Source organism: Nymphalis io, chromosome 17, assembly GCF_905147045.1.
Source record: "Nymphalis io chromosome 17, ilAglIoxx1.1, whole genome shotgun sequence".
Lineage (NCBI taxonomy): Eukaryota > Metazoa > Arthropoda > Insecta > Lepidoptera > Nymphalidae > Nymphalis > Nymphalis io.
The window spans coordinates 10,176,370-10,203,431 of NC_065904.1; the positions used below are offsets into that span (position 1 = coordinate 10,176,370).

Below are 27,062 nucleotides of genomic sequence, written 5' to 3' on the forward strand. Positions count from 1 at the left end.
CTATTTCCTGTAATCTTTTTAATTTCCGGTATAACTTTTTTATCTCTCTTTTCGCTTTCAAGACTAAACCACTGAATCAATTTTGATGAAATTTGGTATGAAGCCAGTTTGAAGCCCAAGGTAACACATAGACTACCTAACACCTGATACCTGACACCCCTCCTCATACACGCGGGCGAAACAGCGGTAGTAGTTCACGCTATTTTATGACAATGAAATATGTCATAAATGTATGTATTTTATAAAAGAAGGAAAACGTCACATATAATGAGTTGATTCAATTTCATCCAAATTTATTTTGTAAGAAAATAAAATTGTATGTACAAATTGTACACTGAGGTTGTGAATATTAAAATATTTTTTTTTAGGTTGGTGGTAGTTTAATAATAATGTCCTCCAGACCGTTTTCGGCCACGGCGGTCAATCTCAAGTGAGATTAGCCAATTCGCAGGAGATATTATAGTGCAAACACAGGTGCACTCTCTTCCCTCACTCTCATAATCTAATGGGTCGGCAATCCGACACGACCAGAAAGAATTCAGGCGCAGGACCAACGGCTTTACGTGCTTTCCGATGCAGGGGAGTGTACACACTTCCAGCTTCCAGACTCCGGGATGCTACTGAAAATTTTCTGACAGAAAAACCCAATAACTTTTTATTGGCCTGACCTTGCAATTGAACCCACTATCTCCGGGTCTGCATCACGCGACTAGACCAACGAGGCAGTCAGTAGTAGTTTAGTAGATGTAGTATCATGCCGGCAATTATTTTAAGCTATATTTCATCTTTTTATAATAAATAAAGCGTAATGATTTTTATACAACATGAAATGAGACAGCTCTGAAGATTAATATATAATGTTTTCACCGTTCATGCATGTACGTAAGTTTATTTATTCCACGATAACTTTCAAATATCTGAACAAATTTGGATGTGCGGAATCGTTAAAATCATAACCTAGTAATCGCAGGGATACTACTTTTATTTCGTGTATTGGCAAGATAGTGGCATTACTTAGTTTTGTTGGCATCGTCGTATTTAATTTCTACTAATTGACGCAATGCAAGCATAATTTTTTTAATTAATTAAATAAATCCATTACAATCAATTTACAAACGGCGAGACCGAGTAATAAGTAACGAATCCCATAACTCTCCACACTCCAAATTTAAACATAATTATACTTTCCTTGCACTTTCCTTGCATTTTGGACAAATCTCAACGTATAATCTATTGAAAAAGATAAGAATTATCAAAATCAGTTTGCAATCAGAGAAGTTATCGAGAAACATGCGCTTAAAATGGCCGAAACGATAATCACATTATTCTTACAACGACTCGATCAAAACTAATCGATATGATATTTAATTTTTTATTGTTTTTTTAAGTTTCACAATCCGCAGAAGAGAATGGTCTTTTCGTTCTATAATGTCAGTGGTGTTCATTACTCGAAAACTTATCGTGTTCCGAGTCGCTCGATTAACCTATAGTAAAACGATTATTATCGATTTATTAATACATTATATAGAAATGGCATGAACGCTGACGAAATGCAAACGATCACACCGAACGAGCCAACTTCAACGTTCACTTTTGATAGAAACATACAGTTTTACGACTGTTTTCTGAGAACTTAATTAATATTTGCAATATCCTATCCAGTAACGCGTAATGAAAGCAAAGACAAAGGCAAGTAAACGATTTGTGGGGTTCGTTGGTTATAAACACGATACGATATCGTTTTAAATGAACTCGTATGAATACGTTAACAGTCTGTGTGCTTTTTTCATAAGAATCGGTCGATCCAATCGCCCGTGCACTCAAAATACACGTATCAATAATAGTTGTATATAATTACCTGACTACGGGGAAATCCAAGGGAGGGAACAATATATAACATATTTACATAACACTACTGTATTATAGCCATTTCATACCACAACAGTTAAAGCCGGTACCGTCCACCAAGCCCGCCTGTAACCATTACTGGCGTCACATTCGAGTGACAACAGAACTTAATACCCGATCGGCTCCTTTCGGAATGTCATTCGTTTTTGTACAAAAAATGTTGATATGGCAACCAAAATAACGGATGAGATGATGTGGCCATGACAACGGAAGATAACATCTGGGATTTGGAAAAGTATTTAGATACAAATATACATTCGATTATTGATATATTGATGTTATCATTATTCCCTCCCCTTTTCATATAGTTCGTTATTCAGTAAATTCTGCGTTTGTTGTTTGTTGCAAAGACACAATAAATACTTTTTATAAATATATTTTTATTTTATGTACATTTCCCTGCGGCAATAAGTTCATATAACAGTTTTTCCCAGCGCATAAACCTGTAGCCGTGTATAATGTGAAACAGCATTAACCTAATGGATATTTTTTCCCGCTAACATTAATTTTAACCCAGTTAATACGACGAAGTATTGTGTGCGATGTAAAACAAAAGCGTAACGATAGCGTTCAAAACAAATAATGATATATTATAGTTTTCGAAATTGATTTTATTTTTAAATGGCTACATTTTGGTTTATGTTTTTCTGACTGATTTGACGGTCATTCTCAACATAGGCTAGCCAACTGCTAAAAAAATGGTAGGACTTTGTGCAAGCTCGTCTGGGTAGGTATCACCCACTCATCAGATAATCTACCGCAAAACAGCAGTACTTGTATGTTGTGGTCCGGTTTTAAGGGTGAATGAGCCAGTGTAATTAAAAGCACAAGAAACATAACATCTTAGTTCCTAAGGTTGGTGGCGCATTGGTGATGTAAACGATAGTTAACATTTCTTACAATGGGTCTATGGGCGTTGGTGACCACTTATTATCAGGTGGCCCATATGCTCGTCCGCCAACCTATATAAAAGAAAAAGATATTAAAGTGCATAAGAGATGCGCACCCTAAAACAGATTCTACAAGATAGTAAACCCTCGCATTCTTTCGACTAGCATCGCTAGGAAAATAATACATAGAGAAATCGTCAAATTTGACATTGCGTCATCGCACCGTTTTTATTTGTGTAATCTTTGATGAACTAGTCATAATATACTCATCCTGTAATTTTTCTACGTTGTTTTATAATACACGTCTTTATGTGCGTAAATGCGGTCTAAAAGTGAGGAAAATCCTAGAGCATACTAAAATAACAAATTTTATAGCCGATAAATTCGACATCCAGACGGGAACACGAAGACATTAAAAATTTTATGTTGGTATTTTAAATGGAAGCTATATATTACAACAATCAAATATTTTTTTCCTACCGAATAGGTGCTTATCTAAATATCTTTTGACTGTGAATGTTATACATTTAATGTTTTAGTATCTCATATTTTATACCGTGTGTTGTCTAGTGCTGTTGTTTTTTTTTATTATTCTATATTTTCATATCCAAAATGGTGACACTTACAGATTGTGAATGCGTATGTACGTTTGTATATTTGTAAATGTTTCTAAAATGACAAATAATTGAATTCCACCCTGGCAAAGCCGCAGGTGTTGCTAGTAGTTACTTTTTATATTTTATGATAGGTAGAATAGCAATGATCAATACGGCTGCAATATCATAAATTAAAGAAGATAATGTTTAAGATACTTTTTTTGTATAGATATGCCCCAAAATCAACCAAAAGGTTATCTGCTGGGTTTATGGGCGGATCTTGGGCACCCATATGCCCCTAACGCAAAATTTCATGATGATCGATTGAATAATTAAGAAATGAAAGCTTAACAAAGTATTAAAATAACCAAACGCACTTTCGCATTTAAAATGTAAGGTTTAGAACGTATGAAAAAAGTGTAATACAAGTGTAAACTTGACTGGTATGTGTGCTAACATTAATATTATAGTTTTAAGAATGAATGTACTGTTTGTTTCCCAAATAAATAAATAAAAAAAGATATTACATAAGGGTTCAAATTAAGTAGCATTTATTGATGTTATCAATGTAGGTAAATCTGTAGAGTACATAACATTATGCCTTCCAGTCCCATCACTGTCAAGTCCATGCCATACAATAACCTAGCTGTCAGTTAAATGTATGATCGTTATCGATTATACGAAGCTCATACATACATATAACGTGTCAGTATATTAGTACCTATGCTTTTGAAAAGTTATTACGTTTCCAGTCAACGTATACTCAGTGGCTTAATGTTTTAAGGATTTTTCCCCGGCATAGAAATAGGTAGCGTTGTTTTCGTGCGTCAATATTGTTAGGTTTTAATATTTTTTATTATTCCATGTATAGATGTGTATTACAAAAATGCGTGTTAGTCTGCGGAGCTACACATAATACTTGTGATATTTTTTGAATACCCTTACAATATTATTACCTCTTGCGCACGTCTGCTTATGAGTTCAACGGCAAGCGTAATACAACGCTTGATAGATGTTGCCATATTTGTAAATCTAATTTATTTATCTGACTTTTAACCTACAGCGTGTTTCAGCTCGTTATAGTTTGCACAATATTGTGAAATGTGAACGTCTCGGTACGTTCGTTAGTAACTGTATATGGAGAGCTTTTCTTCTTAAATAATAATAAATGATATATATGACAAGGTTATATTACCTGAGTTTACGTTAGTTTAAATGATTTATAGAAAATTATAAGCTAATGAACTTGTATTACACGTAAAAACGTATTTAATTGGTGGAAAGGCTTTGATCTGGGTAGGTACCATCCACTCATCACATATTCCACCGCTAAACAGCACTACTTAGTACCGTTGCGTTCCGATTTGAATGGTGAGCGAGCCCGCGTAGCTAGAGGTACACGATACATAATTCCTTTATAGATTTGGTGGTGCATTGGCAATTGTATGGTGAGCGAGCCCGCGTAGCTAGAGGTACACGATACATAATTCCTTTATAGATTTGGTGGTGCATTGGCAATTGTATGGTGAGCGAGCCCGCGTAGCTAGAGGTACACGATACATAATTCCTTTATAGATTTGGTGGTGCATTGGCAATTGTATGGTGAGCGAGCCCGCGTAGCTAGAGGTACACGATACATAATTCCTTTATAGATTTGGTGGTGCATTGGCAATTTAAGGAATGTTTGATATTTCTTACAGGGTCAGTCTCTATGGATGGTGGTGACCGCTTACCATCAAGTGGCACATTGCCAGTGCGCCTATTTTTTATAACTGACTGACTAACTCGTTGGTCTAGTGGCTTGATGTAAGGCCGCAGACCCGGAGGTCCTGGGTTCAATTCCCAAGTCGGGCCAATAAAAAGTTATTGGGTTTTTCTTTCAGAAAATTTTCAGTAGCAGCCCGGAGTCTGAAAGTTGGAAATGTGTACACTCCCGTGCCTCGGAAAACACGTGAAGCCGTTGGTCCTGCGCCTGAACTCTTTCCAGTTGTGTCGGATTGACGTCCCATCGGATTATGAGATTTAGGGAATAGAGAGTGCACCTGTGTTTGCGCACACACTTGTGCACTATAATCTCCTGCGTAGTTGGCTAATCTCTCTTGAGATTGGCCGTCGTGGCCGAAATAGATCTGGAAGACATTATGATTATTATTATTTATTATTAATAAATAAAAAAGTTAATGCTACGATCGTTTATTTCAGCTTATTGTATTGACTTTGACATATACATATGCGTATATACTTTGACACTAATTGCAACTTAGCATACGCTACATAAAATGCTGAAATACGTCAGAAACGTTTGAAATATTGCAATCAAATTTGGCCTTGAAAAATTTCTCTCGTTGCGCTCAAAGAAGTTTCAATTAAAAAATAATTCGTGTATTTAAAACTATTGAAATAAAAGGTTTTCAAAGTTAAAATATTATAAATTGCTGGCGTACTATTAAAATCATGATGGACAAATTTTAATGCATAGAGTGATACTTTTCAACTTTTCACTTTAATAATTAAAAGGTAATGAAAGGCCGACTACGAAATCAATATGGCGGCAACGGTGCGCCATTTTTAATCACGTATATGGAACTTCCGTAAAAACCAAATGATCCGATTTTGAAATAAAAATTTCTTTATTCAATAAAGAAGCATTACACGTATTGATAGTGTATTCTTGAAATCTTATAATTATTATGGTCAATATCGCATATCACTTTTACGAATTTCACGACGTTTTCTGTTGCGAATTTTCAGGTTGTTCTTACAGAATAGTCTTACTGTTCGCAACAGAAATTTCTCAGAACCTATAAGATCCGCAAAATTATTTTTGTCACATTTTACAAATATCGTTTCCTTCCTCCTGGGAAGGAAACATTTCATAGATATGAAATTACAAATTATCAAAATCAGTCAATTTTTTTTTATATAATGACAGTAATGATCTAAATATATAACACTACATATATACTCACATTTTCATCTCTAATAATAGGAATATTTTGTCCAGAGGGTGGATCTACCAGTTATCTGTCCGATAGCTGGTTGGAATCACTACGGGTACGCGACACCGGACTGCTCTAGCTACTAGTATCACATTCCTGTATCTTCCGTGATCACAGTATCCTCACCCCTCTCCTTGATACGCTGTTTCCCAAAATTATCCCAGCGTCACGCCAAAGAAGAAGGAAAACTAATATCAAACCCGGAGCGGTGCCTCCGTTTAGGCGTAAGCCAGTCACCTGCGGCCAAACCAGCACCACACGTATTGACTCGTCATTCCTGCGGATCCTGCTGGAGAGGAGGAGAGGGTGGCATGGGTACTGGGCAAGCCCGTGTTGCCATAAAGTCGCCTGGCCCAGGCGTAGCAGCATCCACGGAGAGGACACTTCGCTCACCTGTCTTACAGGTGGAAAACAACACGGAGAGTGGCAGTCACCGGTTATAAGTCAGCACGAATAGGCGTAAGTGCGGACGCCAGGGGCCACTCTTGACAGTAGGAGGATCCATCGTAAATCCATTGATCAGTTACCGCCTGCTTTAAGTCGGGCAGCCCGCGATCAATAAGGTACTGATCCGCCTCAGCGTTAACTTGTTCCGCCTGGGTGAACGGATCACAAGCCTTACAGCTAGACGTTGACGCTGTGACATTAATCACCTGCTCAAAGAAACAAAAATCTCAAAACCCACACCAACGCTGCTTACATGCGCTTTGCGACATGGAATGTCCGAACGATGAGGACAGGCTTTCCGAACACCTACGGAAGCTCCGATTGCGCCCAAGAACTGCGCAAAACTTACAGTATCAACGTGAAGCTTAAAAGGCTCAATATCGATATTGTAGCCTTACAAGAGACCAGAACTGAAGACGAAGGGTCTTTGCGTGAAGCTAACTAAACTTTTTACTGGAAGGGCAAGAGTTCCTTGGAAACACGAGAGCATAGTTCGAAACCATCTCATCAACGCCATAGAGACACCTGTAGGCGTTTCCGAGCGGATTATGGTCTTGCGTCTAAACACAAAAAGCGGCTTTGTCACGCTAATTTCCGCTTACGCACCGACGCTTAGTTCAAAACCTGAGACCAAGGATCAATTCTACGGCCAGCTCGATGACACAGTGCGCAGGGTGAATCCAACTGACAGACTGCATATTTTGGGTGACTTTAATGCCCGCGTCGGTCAGGGCACATCAGCCTGGCCTGAATGCCTCGGTGCACACGGCATAGGCAAGCTTAACGACAACGGACAAGACTGTTGGAGTTTTGCTCAAGTCATCAGCTGTGTGTTACCAACACCTTTTTTAAAGGCAAAATGATGCGGAAAGTCTCGTGGATGCACCCTCGATCTAAACACTGACACCAATTAGACCTTGATCTTACAAGAAGGAGGGATCTACGGGAAACGCTCCACACGCGGGCGTTTCACAGTGCCGATTGCGACACCGATCACAGCCTCGTTGCTACTAAAGTCCGACTTGTCCCTAGGAGAGTCCATTCTTCCAAGCCACTCGGTCGAAAAAAGATAAATCTTTTCAAGACTCGTGACATGGAAGTAGTGAAGTCATTTGGGGAACTCGTCCGCGAAGAAGTTGCAACTTGGGACAGTACGGCATCAGCGCGAGTCGAATGGGAAAAAGGCAAGTCTCTTCTCACTGACACTGCAGGCAAGGTTTTTGGCTATCAAAAGGCAAAATCTTACGACTAGTTTCAAGAAAACGAGGAGCACTTACTTCCCTTGATTGACTCAAAACGCCAAGCCGCTTTAAATTTTCGCCTTAACCCTTGCAATGCGACGCGTAAAGATCTCACAAAGGCAAAAGCCTCACTCCAGCGTAGGACGCGCTTCTTTGCAAATGCGTATTGGACAGAGCTTTGCCAAAGCATCCAAGCGTGCGCAAACGCGGGGGATATTGGCGGGGTGTACGCGGGCATCAAAAGAGCTCTTGGACCTACTCCAAAAAAGACGGCACCTCTCAAGGAAACCGACGGTTCTGTTATAACAGACAGCACCCGTCAGATGGCAAGATGGGTAGAATACTACAAGGGGCTCTACTCGTGCCCAGTGGATATTCAGCCAGAAGCAGTGGAGCTTGTCCCGAATCTGGCAACTTGGCACGAGCTAGACGTTGCACCCACAGTAGAGGAACTTTATCTGGCCGTCAAGAAGCTCAAATGTGGAAAGAGCCCCGGAAAAGACGATGTTGCCACCGAAGTCGTCAAGCTTGAGTGCCTCTTGCCCATCCTTCATAACCACCTGGCTAAGTGCTGGGAAGAAAACAACGTCCCTCAGGATATGCGAGATGCTAACATCGTCACTCTTTATAAAGGCAACGGCGATCGTGGCGACTGCAACTGTTACCGCGGAATATCTCTTCTTAGCATCGTCGGTAAAGCCTTTGCCAGGTCCATTTTAGGCAAACTACAAAAGCTCGCCGACCGCGTATACCCTGAGGCACAATGTGTCCAATTTTAGGTCCCAACGGTCAACTGTCGACATGATATTTTCACTCAGACAGCTACAAGAAAAGTGTAGGGAGCAACATACCCACCTAGTCATTGCATTTGTAGACCTAAACAAGGCTTTTGACTCCGTGAGCAGAGAGGTTCTTGTCAGAATTGGATGCCCCCCAAAACTCCTAAGGATAGTGCAATCGTTCCACGAAGATATGGAAGTCACCGTCCTGCACAATGGCAACACATCCACGCCATTCGACGTACGCCGTGGTGTTCGTCAAGGTTGTGCACTGGCCCCCACCTTGTTCGGAATATTCTTCTCGGTGCTTCTGAAGGTTGCTTTTGGAGATGAACAGCAAGGCGTCCACTTACACACGCGAACCGATGGTAGGCTGTACAACATCTCAATGCTCAAGTCCAAACGCCACAGGGAGGACCTATTTGTAGACAGTCTCCTCTTCGCTGACGACGCTACCTTCGTTTCTCATGACCAAGCTCAACTCCAGAGTCTAATGGACAAATTTGCCAGAGCGTGCGACCTCTTTTCAATGTCCATAAACTGCAAGAAGACCGTTATTTTAGCGCAAGGATGTTTAGAACAACCAGTCATCTTGCTTAATGGCGCACCTTTACAGGTGGTTAACAAATTTTGCTACCTTGGGTCGCATTTGTCGAGCAATCTCTCGCTTGATGAAGAGATCGACTTCCACATCGGCAAAGCAGCCTCTACGTTCGGGAGGCTCTGTACAAGGGCTTGGGATAATAGACACCTTACGGTAAAAACGAAAATGCTTGTTTACCAATCATGTGTCCTAAGCACACTCTTGTATGGAGCAGAAACGTGGACAACGTACGCAAAACAAGAACGCCGACTAAACACATTTCACTTGCGCTGTCTTCGGAACATTCTGAGCTCAAGGCGGGATCGCGTGACAAACGAGTCCGTTCTAGGCGAGGCACAGCTGCCTAGCATCATGGCCATTCTCAAAAAAAAAAACGGTTACGGTGGCTGGGACACGTGCATCGAATGGAGCAGACTCGTCTTCCAAGGCAAATACTACTGGAGAGAGGTTGTGGATGCAAAGAGGTCTGTTGGGCGGCCTATGCTCCGTTACAAAGATTGCGCTAAGCGTGATGTGGTTGCGTTTAACATCCCTAGCAATCGATGGGAGGAACTGGCAGAGGACCGTGCCAAGTGGCGACGCCTTATTCACGAAGGTCAATCAAAGCATGGCAATGACTGGTTTAAATTACTAAAAGAAAAACGCACTAGGCGCCATGAGCGGGCTTCAAACCCCCGCCCTTCTGGGGGCGCATACACTTGTCGGAAGTGCGGCCGAAGGATCCTCTCTCGCATTGGTCTTTTCAGTCATGAACGCAAGTGCTTTCGCGATGCCGCTTAAATCATCTGTCAGAGATGCAAAGGCGTATATATAATAGGAATAGTTAAATATAATACATAAAAGATTTTTAACGCAATAACGAGAATCTTAATCGATGATTCTGTATTCAAACCCACCAAGGCAGGCAGGCACCACTGAATTTTTCACGTGCTTAATTTGTGTTTATAATTCATCTTGTATTCGGAGATGAAGGAAAATATCGGCTGGCTCACTCACCCTTCAAACCAACAATACCAAGTACTGCTGTTGTGCGGTCGAATATCTGATGAGTGTTTGGTACCTACCCAGACGAGCTTGCACAAACCCTACCACCCAACCTTCCCCTCATGAAGTAGGAAAGTAATTGTCCCACTGCTGGGGGCAGTTACTTTCTTTTTCTTTATTTTTACCTAGTAAAATAATTATCAACTTTTTCATCTTAATAAAAAAACATAAATCTTATTAGTTAGAATTTAGAATGTTATAATTATGTAGAGAAATATGATTAGTGATTATATACTGGGAATTCGAGATAGCGTGTGAAGTAAGTAACTTTATGTTTCGCAGACTAAATTGTTCCAACGAAACAGTAGCGGCGCCGCACGCTAGTTCTAAATAAACAACGCGTTTTTAGACAATGCCTTAGTCTTTTACAAACATGACCTAACTCCGTGTTGACAAAAACGATGAAAATGGTTTTTGTTCTAAACAAAAAGCTAAACTATTATATTAGTAAACGAATATGATTCATTAGTTGTTTCAAATAACAAATCTGTGCTTTCTGTAAATATAAACATCTGTAATAGAACAGTTTTTTTTTTATATTCGGAAAGGCGATTAGGCCATGTGATGGTTATTGGCTACCACCGCCCATAGGCATTAAAGATGTAAGAAATATTAACCTATCCTTACATCGCGAATGCGCCACCAACCTTGCGAGCTAAGATATTATGTCTCATGTAATTATAGTTACACTAGTTCACTAACCATTCCAACCGGAGCGCAAATATTAAGTATATCTGTTTAGCCATGATTATGTGATGAGTGGGTGGTAACTACATAGACGACTTTACACTAAGCCGTACTATCTAGTGAACATATTTTGTCTAGATAATTTGCCATATATATAATAATGTCCTCCAGACCGATTTCGGCCACGGCGGCTAATCTCAAGAGAGATAAGCCAACTACGCAGGAGATATTATAGTGCACAAGTGTGTGCGCAAACACAGGTGCACTCTCTATTCCCTAACTCTCATAATCCGATTTGATCCGAGAATTATCTGACAGTAAAACCCAATAACTTTTTTTGGCCCGACCTGAGAATTGAACCCAAGATCTCCGGGTCTGCGGCGCTACATCAAGCACTAGACCAACGAGGCAGTCATATGTATATTTGCTACATATACGGAATAATCATAAATATTTGTCACTAGTGTGCGCACCCGTATGAGGTAGGAGTGTCAAGTATATTTTTGTGTGTATGTGAAACGTGTATGCAAAATTAACAAACAAATAAACAAAGTCACTTCCATTTATAATACTAGTAAGGATGTACTCAGTAGTTGTTCAACTATTTTAGACTGAACATTAAAATTCGCCATTTATTAAGCAACCAAAATGACCATTAACAGCATTCAAAGTATTTTGAACGGAGTAACGACACGGACTATTTCTACGCGAGAAGCCTTTGGGCATAGTTCGCGAAAATCAATAACGACCAGAACTGTCACGCTTATAACCCAAACACAATTATCTTGAATGAGCACGATAAAATTAATAATACGAAATAACTAGGAACTATTCATTTATAAGAATAAATTTTGTTTGAATTTTTTACGTAGAAGATATTTATGAATAACGCATTCGAGCTTTAAACGAAACACTTCATTTATTTACAAAAACAATCATATCATTAAAAAAAGACGTGAATATGATTAATAGATTAACTTTTTAAAACCGTTCCAAAGATTTTTAATAACTCATACTCGAGTCTAGACCGATATAATCATAATCTTACCGTCATTATTACATGCATCATAACATCTTAACTTAAACATACATACGTAGATAAACGATTATTTTAAGTATAAAATAACATACCACCAATATATTTGACACCAATCCAAATGAGGATCAGTGTGCTGACGTGATGATAAATGTGCAGGAAGGAAGCCTGGTTTTCTTTCTTTCGTAAAAGAAAGAACGCGGTTTCGACCAACTCCAACAATTTCAGTATCATCGTCCACCAAAAGAATCGTAGCATTCGAAGCGCTTCTGGATTCATTGAATAATCTGGTAGCACACATCCAAAGTGGTATGTGGTAGTCCAGCCGGATGTCATAATCTGTAAAAAAATGTAACACATTTGCAGTATAACATATAAGGATAGACTTGTTCTATACTAAATCTAATAGCTTTCTATTGTATTTGTAATTTAGTAGTATTAGGGATGGCAAGTAGACATTGGAATTGTAAGAAATATTAACCATCCCTTATATCAGATGGGTTAGGAACTAAGTTGTATGGGATATACATGTACAGTAACAGCCTGTTAATGTCCCACTGCTGGGCTAAGGCCTCCTCTCCCTTTTTGAGGAGAAGGTTTAGAGCTTATTCCACCACGCTGCTCTAATGCGGGTTGGTAGAATACACATGTGACATAATTTCAATGAAATTAGACACATGCAGGTTTCCTCACGATGTTTTCCTTCACCGTCAAGCACGAGATGAATTATAATCACAAATATACATGTGCCTGTAGTTAACTTGACTCAAACAACCTTTAAACCAGAATGCAACAATACCAAGTATTGCAGTTTTGTGGTAGAATATATGTTAGTGGTTGGTACCTAGCCAGACGTGCTTGTTCAAAGTCTTACCACCAAGTGTATATACTGGTCAATATACTACAGTACTTTATCTTAGTATTTTTTAATTAATTACTATAACGTATTAATGTACCGGGAATAAAGTCAATTCTTGTATGTAGCGAACTGTAAGTATATACATTACAGTTAACTACATACAAGTTGGATTGTCAATAAAAATAAAAATATACTATTCAATATGTTCTGTGGAGCACTTCATTTTATAGATATAAATTAAAGCTACCACCGATTCGGGATGTACATAGATTTTATTGAGAAGAATCGGCGAGAATTTCAGTAGATACCTATTATTTAATATATTACTACATAGACACAAAAAAGGCGAGATGGCCTAGTGGTTAGAACCCGGGCAAGCAACACTGAATTTTCATGTGCTGAATTTGTGTTTATAATTCATCTCGTGCTTGATCGTGAGGAAACCTGCATGTGTCTAATTTCATTGAAATTATGCCACATAAATATATTCTACCAACGCGCAAGTACAGTACTGTACTGTACTGTATATAGACACTCAAGTCAATTATAAAATTTAAGATTGATGTAAGTTTATGAGTTACAAAATTTATAACATAATTATATTTGTTATAAATTTGACCATATTTAACATCAATTTTAAACAAGCTAACTGCACTTGTATATTTAAAGCAACTATGTTAAATCTAATGTAAATTTTAACCAAAAATTGTGAGCTCTAACCGAGGCAAACACCACTGAATTTTCATGAGCTTAATTGTTTTTATAATTCATCTCTGACGATTATGGTAGACATCGTGAAGAATGAATAGATGAAGGAATTTCATAAGACACATGTGACCTGCCTGTGTGATAAAATTCTTCAATATATTTATCCACAAATTCGCCTTGGAGTGGCGTGGTTAGATAAGGTTCGAACCTTCTCAAGCAGTCTCCTCTTCATCTAACAAATCTTCTCAGATGTTTTAGTTCAACAGTTCAACAGGACATTTACGGCTGACTCTTTTTAGTCTAAGCGGCGACTGCATAAAATATCATTAAAAGATGGCTATCATAACAGTCATAAAATATAAGTACAAAAATACACTCCATTAACTTTTGGTTATTGGATAAATAATATAACATTGGTCTGGCAGTCTGTAACTCGACCAATTTATTTTAAATATTTTTTTGTAAATATCATCTATATATCGTGTTGATCAGTAGAATATAAAAATTAAAGTCTGGTATTTGTCGACACAATTGTTTGCCAGATCACCCTCAAAATTTTTATTGCAATGATAAACGTCAAAATTTTTGTTTTTATCCCTCTTTTGAATAAAATTGGTTATGGCACGTTAATACTTGAGCTAAATTAAAAAAAAATATTAAAAATATTGTCAAGGTACAGACTGCCAGACCAATGGTTTATTATCTATTTAATATCCAAAATGTAATAGAGTATATTTTTGTACTTAAATGTATGACCACTATTCTATGCGGTCGATTAGATTGTTACTTTTTTTCTCATTAAGTTCAAACTTAAGTATTATTTTCAAAGGATAATTTTAAGTTAATTATTTCTTACAATTAATGTTCTTTATATAGACTAGAGTTCTTAAAATAAATTTATTGAGCAATTTCCCATATCTTATTGGCTCCGATGTAAGGGTTTGTACACAAAAATGCGATGCGACGCGATGCGAATTCGCAACGCAGAAAATTATGACACGAATTGCTGCGATGCGATTTCGTGCGGCAAGGCGTCTCCCAGGGTGACCATTTCGACGACCGTTAACCGTACTAAACGTATTTTGAATTGAAAACTAGGTCGTGACATGGATCGTAAAAAGAAGTGTGCACTTTTATTATTGCTTAGGAGACACAGGAAAAAGAAACAAAGAAGATTTTGGGTTCATCCATTTATTACTATTATGAATCCCGATGGAAACTATTTTCTTCAAAAATATAAAGCTTTGAAAACCGACGAAAAAATTTTTTGGAGTATTTTAGAATGAGCATATCTTCATTCGAAGAGCTTTTAAGTTTATTTTCATCATATCTTCAGAAACAATCGTACAAGGGGAGAATTCCTGTTATGCCTCTGGAAATGATTGGCCTCACTATCCGGTAAGTAAAGTAAAACAATAATTGTTTACATTAGTAGTTTTTATTGGGAAAAGAGTTTTTAAAATATTACAATCCATAAAATTTACGAAAAATCAAAGTCTTCTTCAGTTGAAAGTGTGCTTAATATGCTTGAGTTAGAAAAATCATTACTGGGTAAGTCTTGCCCACACACTGTCCTTGAGCGAACTAAAATGGCGTCAACAAGTGTGACGCAACATCGCATGCGCGATGCGAATAAATTCGCAAGTTCTTGCGATGCGTAGAGGGAGCTCGCAGATTTTTGCGATGCGACGTCGCATCGCAGTTTTGTGTACAAGCCCTAAGGCCTGTCTATCGATTTTCCCGAGGCCTTTCATCTTTCACAAACCACTGAGTATGAAATATAATTTTGATTATAAAGATAGCTCGGAAACGAAATTCTTAATATATAAAGGTCAAGGTGGAAGTGCACATCTACTTTACGTTTGTAATTTTCCATCAAACAGATACTGACATAACTTTGTTACCAAGGTTGGTGGCGCATTGGCGATGTAAGAAATGGTTAATATTGTAATATTTCTTACAAAACCTATGTATATGGAAGGTGACGACCGCTTACCATCAGGCGACACACTCACAAAGTTTAATAGGAAATTTAAGAACTAAAAAAAAATACCAGCTTCGACACCATAAGTCATGAGTTTTAATCACCGATATTATAATTTGAAGTAGCAATTAATAAGGTAACATAAAGGCTTTAGATCGGGCAAAGTGGAGGCATAGATGCAGGAAAGCGGACCCTGGCGTTACTAGGCCGGGAAAACGCTAGGCAGAAGAAAAAAAAGAAAGGCTATATATTCAATACAAAACGTATCTTTATGATAATAATATATTAAGATTTTATAGAAGCATGTGCACATTATGTTCTATTTCCTAAGAATAGCACCTCTATGGGGATCTATTCTACTGATAGAAATTTATTACCAATATCTGCGACCTCATGTAACTATCATTCACTTTTTTTTTTATACATAATATGTAAGCGGACGAGCATATAGGCCATCTGGTGGTAAGTGGTCACCAATGCCTATAGACATTGGCATTGTAAGAAATGTTAAACATCGCCAATGCGCTAACTAAGTTATGTTATGTCCCTTGTGGCTGTAATTACACTGGCTCACTCACCCTTCAAACCGAAAATCAACAATACCAAGTGCTGCTGTTTTGCGGTAGAATATCTGATGACTGGGTGGTACCTACCCAGACCAGCTTGCACAAAGCTCTACTACCAGTAAATAAATTGTCGTCTATGTCATGTTTTCATATTATGTGATTTTTAAATTCATATTTGAATTTCGAAACCTGGAAAAATATGTGACTATCGCATTAAGGCAGATGAATCAATTCTCTTGTATAAATATTTGGCTAAATATATTCTTAGTCTTGGTAACTCACCCCCCAAGTGACGACAGCGTTGGATATGATTTGCAACACATTGTACCACTTGATGACATTTCTAAGTTGATACGGCTTCCTGTTTTCCATGAACTTCGGTAGAACAAACTTAATGAGGAACAGATAGCTGGAGATGATGATAACGAGCGGTTTTGGTGACGACAAAAGCAGCCAGTCCTTTACGCGAGGATCTAAATCAATAAAAATAATTTAACATCTAAAATAAAGTTGCGATGTAGTACACTAGTATACCATATATAGATATCTATGCTTAGATATTATATCAGCATACCTAGCGCGACATACCCAGTTTAAGGAATTGTGACTATTAAACGTCATAATTCAATGATACCTATGCCTTTAAGGGTCGAGGTGGCCGAATGTAAGTTTTGAAATTGAAAAAGAACCGCCGATTATTTATGCGCTTAATTTGTACGTTAAAATAAATGATCTCGTGATCGATGACAAAGAAAATTGTGAGAGGACCTGCATTTGTTGGTTGACATTCTGTCACGCATAATTCTAGCATCCTGCGTCAGTGAGACATTTATATACTGTTATTTGACTTTGTTATATACTTAGCTTTCATACCCAAACACGGCAATACAAGGTTTTGCTATTTTGATTGAAAACGGTAAGCGGTATTAGTAACCATGTAGCATCAAAAACGTTTTATTTATGTAAGAAATATATTCGTCTTCAGGAATTCCTTCACAATAAAGCTACTAACAATAAAGATGTGAATTAAAATTAAAATAAACGTATAACTTCCTTCAATAGGCGAACTCGTAATTGATTAGTTGTTCTCGGTATAACATAAAGGTCTAAAAATATTCGACGTTTTTTAATCGTACAACTCCGTTCACGTGAACTATTCCATCGTTCTTAGTGCTGTTGGGCGAGTTCCAAAACTAATTTTTTTTCATGTAAAAAGTGTCACTGTATAACGTTATTCGGCATAAATATTTCGTGAAAATATAAAATATGTTTTTCGCTTTTGAAATTAAAAGCTTCTGTTTTAATGGATATGGAAATTAAACTGAAATTAGTTTCAAGCATCTTACTAAAATGTTTATGGTTTCAACGTAAAGTTTCCGGCTTTGCAAAATCAATACATCCTTTCAAGGTGTTATTTTCTTTAATAAGATTTTGTCGATATTTTTAACTTAGCTGCTTAATAAATTTCAATCTCATGTTAAAAAACATTGATAAATAAGGCTTATTATTCGATTAAAAATATATACGTCATAAAATATATACGTCATAAAAAGCGTGACGTTAGTATTAGTTGATTTTTATACGGAATAAATAATACATTTTATTGTATTTAATTTACATACAATTTTTTTTACCAATTAAATTACATATGTAATTTAATTGGTAAAAAAGAGTAAATACCGAGCTTTTTGTCGGTTCTTCTAAATAGAACCTACATTCCGAACCGTACGTGTAAATATGTAATTAAATTATGTGCAGTGTATATTCTAAAGTTGTTTCATTTTTTTTTTTAATTTTCCAATATTTATTATTAATGTAAACACAATTTAAAACTATAAAAAACAATCATAAAGATATGTTATTGATCTGGTTTGAACTCGAAATACAAACTTGAATAAAATATTGGATATCCTTTTGGGGTAGTCGAGTAGAAAATTAAAAAATCAATTAAATACACATTTTACTTAGATTTAGGTCTCTACGCATGCCCGTCTTGATAGGAACCACCCACTAATTAATATTATTAAGCCAAATAGCAATACTCAGTATTGTTGTGTTTCGATTGGAAGGGGAAATGAGCCATAAGGGAGCATTTTAACTCCCAAGTTTGGTGGCGCATTGGTGTTGTAAAGGACGATTAGTATTTTACGGTTTCAATGACTACGGATAATGATCCACCTGGTAGTCTATTTTGCCACTGCTAACTCATCAGTATCAAGATATAATTGATACTAAGGATATGTTTTATTCAATTCAAGTAAGGTAAGAACCAGGAAATCGCCACCGCCATTTCACTCTATCGTCTGTCCTAGTCGCTAACTTAATAGGAATCAGTGTTCTATCAAGGTAACAATCTTCAATGGACTAACTATGTACAACCCAACCTACCACGACTCGATTGCATTGACTTGTTCGATGTTTATCAATTGCTATCGTTTTATCGGATCACGATCGAAATGTTATGGATTTCACAACGTGACCAAATATAATACGATCTTCTAATGTTCACGATGTGTTGATGGCGTTCTATTTCTAATGACTTCCTATTTGGTCTAGTGGCTATATTTAAGGCCGCAGATCGCGATGGCTTGGGTTCAAACGTCGAAAAAAAATTGCTATTTTCAGCAACAGTAGCAACCCTGAGCGTGGAAGTTGGAAGTGTATGTATTTCCGTGCCTCAGAAAGGATTTAAAGCCGTTGATCCGGCGCCAGAAATATTACCGGTTGTATCGGATTGCCATCCCATCAGATAATAAAAGTGCACCTGTGTTTGCCCACTCATTTGAGCGCTATAATATGTCCTGCGCAGTTGACCAGTCTCTCTTGAGAATGGCTGCCGTGGCTGAAATCAGGATGACATCATCATACGCCATAAAACACCGCAAAGCTAAAATATCAAAATTACTGTATATTTTTAAATTCAATCGAACAGAATCGCATACACAGACGTGACGAATTCTGTATTAGAGTCATGTTACTCAACTTACTATTATTTAATTGTTGCTTTTTACGATTAAGAACCATAATATAATTGTATTTAAAACTTAAGATATTTACCGTTTATGGTTATCGTAATTATTGAGCTACATATTACGAAATTATTCATCGGTATTACGAAACTATTGCTTTGTTACGCAAAACATTTAACTTTTATCGTCAAGACAATAAGTATGAATTTTTTTTTGTTTCGAATCCACCGATCTGCGGCATAATTGCTAGCCACTAGACAGACGAAGCAGACATGTGATTAATGTATTGATGAACTGATAGCCAAGAATAGAATGTACCGCGAAGGCAAAAGTAGGTTCGTTTTACATTTTCGTGTTTGTAACGCAAACGTGGTTTCCGTGCCAATGAGATTAAGTGGGAAAGGTCTAATTAGGTAATGCTCCGTTTTGTTTCAATCAGCTCCTGGAATACCGAATATCGCCATTCTACTTCGTTTTCCTGTATATGTTGGTATCGATCTTTTGATCCAATTCTTGAGACTGCTTAAATGTAGGATGTACTGCTTTTTCTTAATATTTAATTGTTAGGGAAAGACTGTCTTTTCTCATATTGGTAAGGTTTTAGTTAGATTAGCTTATTCGGCAGAGGTACGTATGTTTTCATATTATTGCAGTATGATTTGATTTACAAAGATAGTTCGACAGTAATTTTGTCTTGCATCATAAATTGATTGAATGATTGCTCTTAATAATAAAATATTTGTAAAATACCTATCACAATTATTCGCATACTTAGTTATTTTTTCAACGATTTAATTACAATAATATTCTTAATTGTACACTACAAATACATTAATTTTACAATGTAAATATTTTATACTCGAAAATTCTACGCATTGTAGGACATAATATTAACATATTATATAATCTTATGGATTTCTATTTCTATGTGAAGTTTCATTTCGTTTTTACGCAGATATAAAATATTTAAGTATATTAGTAAAAAACAGTGTATTAAAAAAACAGTATATACAGAGGTTTCACTGTGACGAAATTATTATAAGCATTTTTTTTAAACTACCAAATTATTTAATGATAGTTATTAAATAAAGAGTCTCGTTAATACGTATAATAACTTTCACTCACCATTATCATTAACTCCATTACGCAGTGTTTTATCTCATGTCTGACACGTTAATTGATGCGAGTGAGGAATGAACTTGACAGGTGCTTAGAAATAATAATGGACTATCCATAAAATGAATTACATACATAAGTATTTTCGATTATGTTTTTCGTCCTTGTCACGCTTAACAATGATCATATACTAACTTAACTAATATAGGAATGATTCAGTCAGAACAAGATTAACCAATCGTGTCCACTAATACAATATGAAGAGAACATTTTAAGATTCTGTCAAGACAACCATAATCATGTTAGGGTTTTGTGCAAGCTTTTACAACAACTATAGCTACAAGCCTTCTACCAGTGTACCGATGTATATGAGTGTATACATATATACATTGCTTCTGTAAAAAATAAATTATTATTATCATTTCATCATAGAGACATAGCTGATTACTATCAGATGGCACATTCTCCCGTCAGCCATTTTGCAATTTACAATTTTTTTTATTAAATAATGTCGTATGGGTAAATTTATATGTGGACGCATTTATCATATTATAAGTTGTAATATAACACGACACGTTACTTTTGCACAATTAATTTAAAACAAACATTTTTACAAGAATGCTATGCACTTTATATACTAGGTTCTCCCGAAATTTAACTGTAATTTGAATTCAGGATGTTGGTGAATTATTAATTATTAACAAATATAAAAAAAAATATGAAATTACAATTAATTATTTTTTTATATTACGCTTTAAAATAATACTTTTCAGATAAAGACGCTCGGATTTAAGCCTGGATTCCAACGCAGGGCTGATCAGGAGCAATTATTATAAATACTAAACAAATTGTAAATCTGATTTATTTTACGTTTACTTCTCGCTAAAGGCTGCTTACGAAACCTAAACCTACGTTTAGGTTGAAATAATGACAATTCAAAAACGCTTTATTGTAAAAGTTTACTTGAATAAAATACATTTGATTTGATAGGCCACCTTATGCCTATGCCTTTGCCTACCAAGAAAGAAAAAATTGAGATATAATATTTTTTTCGCAAAAATAATATAAAAAATTACTCAAAAAACCTGTGCTACCTTTTCGAATACAGTTACAAAGTTAGAGATTTGATATTCTGTTTTAAAAAAAAAAAAGGTTTTATTTTATATTATATGTTATTTTTTTAATCCATTCTGACGACATTTTAGTTTGATTTTGCATGATTTTGTAAACATTATATACAAGCAGCAAAAAGTAAAAGGTAATTTTAATTTGACATTTACGTAAAATGTCAAGTTGGTTAAATGGCTTAATACTATATTCCATCACCTGATCTCTCATAGAACACCAGGTTGTAAAAACTCGCAATGGTCTCCATTATGTCACTGAACTGAACACGGTTAGAACACTAATGAAAATGAAAATATGTCGAATATTCAATACATGCCATTTAAATATATTATGATACAGTATGATTTTAAGTATATTATGTATGTACACCAACCGGCAACTATAATCCTAATAATATTATATAAATTTGAAAGCTTTGTAACTCAATCACGCAAAATCGTCTAAACGGATTTTGATGAAATTTTGAATATAGAATTAATACATAGGTTACCTTGCACTTAGAGGGGTGGGGACCCAAACGCGTGCAGAAGCTAATCGTAATTTATAAAAGACAATTGCTGAACAATAATTCGTTCCTTCCTAAATATAATTAGTATTTATTTGACAGATGAATGGTCTAAAAATATCTGTTGATAAGTGATAAGTGCTGTGATAGATATTCGCATTATAAGATAAAGTATTGCTTGTATTACGAATGGATTTCATAAAATCTAAGTAAATAAATTTTCGTCAGTCATGTCATTTGGTTATAATTTTTTAAAACAATTTGATTTTCGTTTTTTATTCGAGCTCATCACTTCTTTATATATCGTGATAAATAATGTAATTAGAAAAGAAATTATAACTGTAAAATGTGAATTTGCCATAACGAACGATCAATCAATCAAGTTCGATCTTGTTAATTACGTACAATAGGTTTACGTTATTGATCAGGAGATAGTGACAGAAATATCCAAATAATTCATTACAAGTATGGCTTAGGTAGGGTTCGAAATGCGTAACTAATGAAACGAAAATAATTGGCACGGCGTCGCCGCTTTATCGCGGAACGAATTATCGAACTTGCACGATAAACGGTTACACAAAGATTCATATTTTCTTGTAATCGTTGAAATGCCGTCTTGAAAGGCAAATACAACTTTACCAGTTACAAGTTACCTTAATGTGTTAAATATGAAATTATATTTGTCTCAAGTTTATTTTAAGGAACCAAATTAAAATTGTAGAATTAGTTTGAAACGAAACACCCTTTTGCTTTTATAGAATTCATTCGTTTCATTTGCAATTATAAATGTCAACAAAGAGGTCAAGAACCGTCTAGCTCGGGTCAGACCGCTTATGTAAAGACATACATAATATCTAGAAAATATTAAATACACGTTCTCCCCCAAATCAATACTTAACAATTGAGAAATGTATAATATGTGTACTTTATTAATTCATGCGATAGAGATAACACACACACACACACACATTGATGTCGTATCAGTTATACTATTGTACATTCACTATGTGTTAGGGCTTTGTGAAAACCCGTCTGGGTAGGTACCACACACTCATCAGATATTCTACCGCTAAATAGCAATATTGATATTATTGAGTTCCGGTTTGAAGGGATAGTCAGCAAGTGTAAGGCATAACGGTAGTAACATCTTTGTTCCCAAGGTCGGTGCATTGGGTGACTTTGACGTTAAAAATTTGACTCCCTTCGTCCCTAAATAAGGTTCACTTAAACAAACATGTAATGAACGAGAATAAATAAGAATCAATATTTGTTGGCAATATGCATTTATAATGGTAACTGAAAAACAATGGACAATGTTAAATGACGTCAACAAAATAAATTAATAAACAAATGCTTAAAAGTATTAACAACAAATGCTTAAAAATACAAATTGTAATTTGTAGCACTTACATAACACGAAAAACCAAGGACAGTTACAATAAGTTTAACAATTCATTATTTTTTAAAGTGACTATTGTACTATTTGATGAAATATAAAATATACTTTAGCTTTTGCGCTAAAGTCGTTTTTATAGAGATATTTTTTTTTTAAATATGAAAAATCACATCAAATATTTTTGTACCCATTGAGAATTAATTAAAGATACAATACAATAGATTTGCAAACACAACACAAAAAAAACTACAAATAAAAAACGAGTATACCATTGTTCGATTTATTTTTGAAAGTAGTTGTAGAGAATGTAGTTTACTAATTGATGAAAACCAATATATTTTTTTTCATATGGCTTTTATTTATTTCCAGTCGAAAGAGAAAATGACACGTGGTGTGAGGCGCGGCTGCGTGAGACTCCGGGCCGCGGTCATTGGTATTGATGATGAAGATGACTCGACCTTTACTATCACAGTGGATCACAAGACCTTCCATTTTCAGGTAAAATATTACATTAACCAGAATAATACAAACACCCAGGTATTTTTATTAGTTGTTATAACCCTGTAACCATGGATTCGTTCTTTAAGAGCGAGCATTGTCCAGTGGCAAGTTGTTAGAGCTTTGTGCAAGCTCTTCTGGGTAGGTACCACCCAGTCATCAGGTATTCTACCGCAAAACAGCAGTATTTGGTATTGTTGTGTTCCGGTTTGAAGGGTGAGTGAGCCAGTGTAATTACAGGCACAAGGGACATAACATCTTATTTCCCAAGGTTGGTGGCGCATTGGTGATGTAAGCGATGGTTAACATTTCTTACAATGCCAATGTCTATGAGCGTTGGTGACCACTAACCATCAGGTGGCCCATATGCTCGTCCGCCTTCCTATTCTATAAAAAAACAGATGTATGTAAAACGTGCATCTTAAAAGAAGATTATAGGTTCAAATTCAGTCATGATTTACATTGTTTTCAGATCGTATTTTAGTGTAAAGTAAGAAGTCGTCAGTAAATCTACATGTGTTGGTTAAATTTTCATACGTAGTGTATGTGCATTGGAGCATGGTGGAATAAACTCCAATACATATCCTTAAGAGGAGCATCTAGATTTAAATTTAAAGGTTGTAGTTTTTACTATAATTACATCCAGGCACTTTAAAATAACGGAAATACAAACAAGACACACTAAAGTCATGGACACGTATCGGTTGAGATACTACATATAATAAAAATAAAAGTTTTTAACTGACTTCCAAATAGACGGTTTTTAGTAAATATTTACACACTGGGGTTTCTGCCTCCTTCAACCGCATACAGTTGTTTTCAATTTAATTAGTTCTTTAATATGCCTATATAAAAACGTAACCGATGAGTCGGATACTTTTCGCTCGATAATTTTGAATCGAAACTTAGTCAATACGTCAATACTTAGAAGTGTTGATCATCAGTAGAACCCGACTGAGTAGTGTGACTCACACGAATTTTAGCCAAAAATTTTATTTATTATTGATCTAAATTATGTCGACAATTTAATGGTAAATATTATTTATATTTTGCTTAAGTTTATAAAGAACACGTTCACAATGATTGATTTGAATCGTTCAACGAAGTAACTAAAATCGATTCAATTAAAATTTTCCTTCTTTCAACTTGTTTTGTTGGTTACATATGTGGCAAACTTCAGTGAAGTTAGACTCATATTTGCTCACGATGTTTTCCTAGACCACCGAGTATGAGATGAATTAGAAACAGCTCATGAAAATTCAGTAGTGCTTGCCTGAATTCGAACCTGGGCCTTCTCGGCTCTTCTTACTTAATAATAATGATCACTGTTAAAATCTACTATATTAACTAAATCCAATCCATAAAAAGTTAAGCCAAAGAAGTAACTAAGATTATAGTAATGAAATGCTTACGCCGATAGGATCTCTTAACATTCAGATAAAATTGGGCAATTTCGTCTGGTTTAGTCAACAAAATCGGAATGCGCTGGGCTTGCGGAACGAGCTATAACCACATATCATCATGACCTCGGCACACTTGTTTAGGATGAATCACTCTGAAATCCTGCCTTTCTCTCGCATTTCCGTTTCAATGAATGCAAACAAAAACGTTTCGAATTCTCGACTAGAATACTAATATATACGATGTTATCGGCTGCAATCCATTGAATGAGTTTTAAATGCCCCGAGCCCGTAAAAGCACTTATATTTCAAAGATGGCGTAATAAATTAATACGTTCATTGGATTGTTCAATTAATTTAGTGTAAATGTATTTCATCACAATTATATATTATTGTAATATATATTTTATTATTATTTTAAATCGTGTCTCATACTGTTTGTATACTATGTATGTATATGTTTATATTGTTATCTACTTATTCATAAATGTTTGTTTTTTTTCGTATATCCTGATGAATCGTTACAATATCAAATTCAAAATTAATTCAATGTGTAGTAGCATAATGAAGACGTAATAACAAAAATGCAGCAGTATTTTTATATGAATTATACTTTCTAACAATTCCACAACTATGCTCTCTCTTCTAAAGATATATTGGTAGTAGTTTTGAGCAGACGAAACTCAACCAAACAGATGACTTTAAAAAAAATAGCACTTCATCATCGTAGGCTTTAATCCACAGGCTCGTGACGGTTCAGAGCGTGAAAGTTGGGTGCGTGCGTTAGAGGACACAATCGCACGTCACGGGCGACGGGAGCGCTGGTCGCGCAGCGTTCCTGCGCCTGCGCATCGACACGGTGATCTCGAACGACGAATCGCCGAAGCGGATGCGTATTTGCAGATCATGATAGAATTAGTGTCTGTAAGTTTTAATTTTCTAGATAATTGAATTGAAACTTCATTGAAATCGACGAGAGTAACGTTTCTAAATATACCGTTGTATATATATTTTAATAAAATGTTTCCATTTTGTATTTTACTATGTGTTAATAAAGTATGTCCTTCTTTAGGGGTCAAGCTTGTTTCAAACCAAATTTCATCGAAATCAATTCGTGGTTCAGCCATGAAAGCGTCACAAACAGGCAGACTTATGCATTTATAATATTAGTATCGAAAATAATAATAATGTCCTCCAGACCGATTTCGGCCACGGCGGCCAATCTCAAACGAGATTAGTCAACTGCGCAGGACATGTATAATATGTGCACAAGTGTGTGCGTAAACACAGGGGCACTATCTATTCCCTTAACTCTCATAATCTCATTGGACGGCAATCCGACACGACCGGAAAGAGTACAGGTGCAGGACCAACGACTTTACGTGCTTCTCGGCGCAGGGGATTATACGCACTTCCAACTTCCATACTCGGGGCTGCTACTGAGAATATTCGACAGAAAATCCCAATAAGTTTTATTGGCTCGACTTGGGTATTTGAACCTAGGACCCAAGAGGTTCAAAGTCAGCCTTATCAGCCTTAGTTATATCTAGCCACTAGACCAACGAGGCAGTATCGATAATATTATTTGGCGAATTAATAATAGCACTATTTTTTTTAAAATATAAATTAATTTAAACGATCGCTATACAAATTATTAACTTTTTTTTTTTTTATTATAATCGACCCGTTTACGTGATTATTT

At 36.1% G+C, this 27,062-nt stretch overlaps 2 protein-coding genes across 4 annotated transcripts in view; one reads left to right on the forward strand and one right to left on the reverse strand.

Moving 5' to 3' along the window:
* LOC126774684 (elongation of very long chain fatty acids protein AAEL008004-like) overlaps positions 1–21,848 on the reverse strand; it is a 31,076-nt gene extending 9,228 nt beyond the window's left edge. Inside the window, exons 1-3 of the mRNA XM_050496220.1 lie at positions 21,760–21,848; positions 16,631–16,821; positions 12,327–12,570 (exon numbers count right to left, since the gene is read on the reverse strand). Coding sequence (XP_050352177.1) covers positions 12,327–12,570; positions 16,631–16,821; positions 21,760–21,808 — 484 coding nt within the window. The 5' untranslated portion in view covers positions 21,809–21,848. The remainder of the gene's footprint in view (positions 1–12,326; positions 12,571–16,630; positions 16,822–21,759) is intronic.
* Positions 1–27,062, forward strand: part of LOC126774667 (oxysterol-binding protein-related protein 9) — a 94,705-nt gene that overhangs the window by 9,772 nt on the left and 57,871 nt on the right. For all 3 annotated transcript variants that reach the window (XM_050496196.1, XM_050496195.1, XM_050496197.1), the window contains exons 2-3: positions 23,832–23,960; positions 26,105–26,284. In XM_050496196.1, the coding sequence (XP_050352153.1) occupies positions 23,832–23,960; positions 26,105–26,284 (309 nt within the window). The remainder of the gene's footprint in view (positions 1–23,831; positions 23,961–26,104; positions 26,285–27,062) is intronic.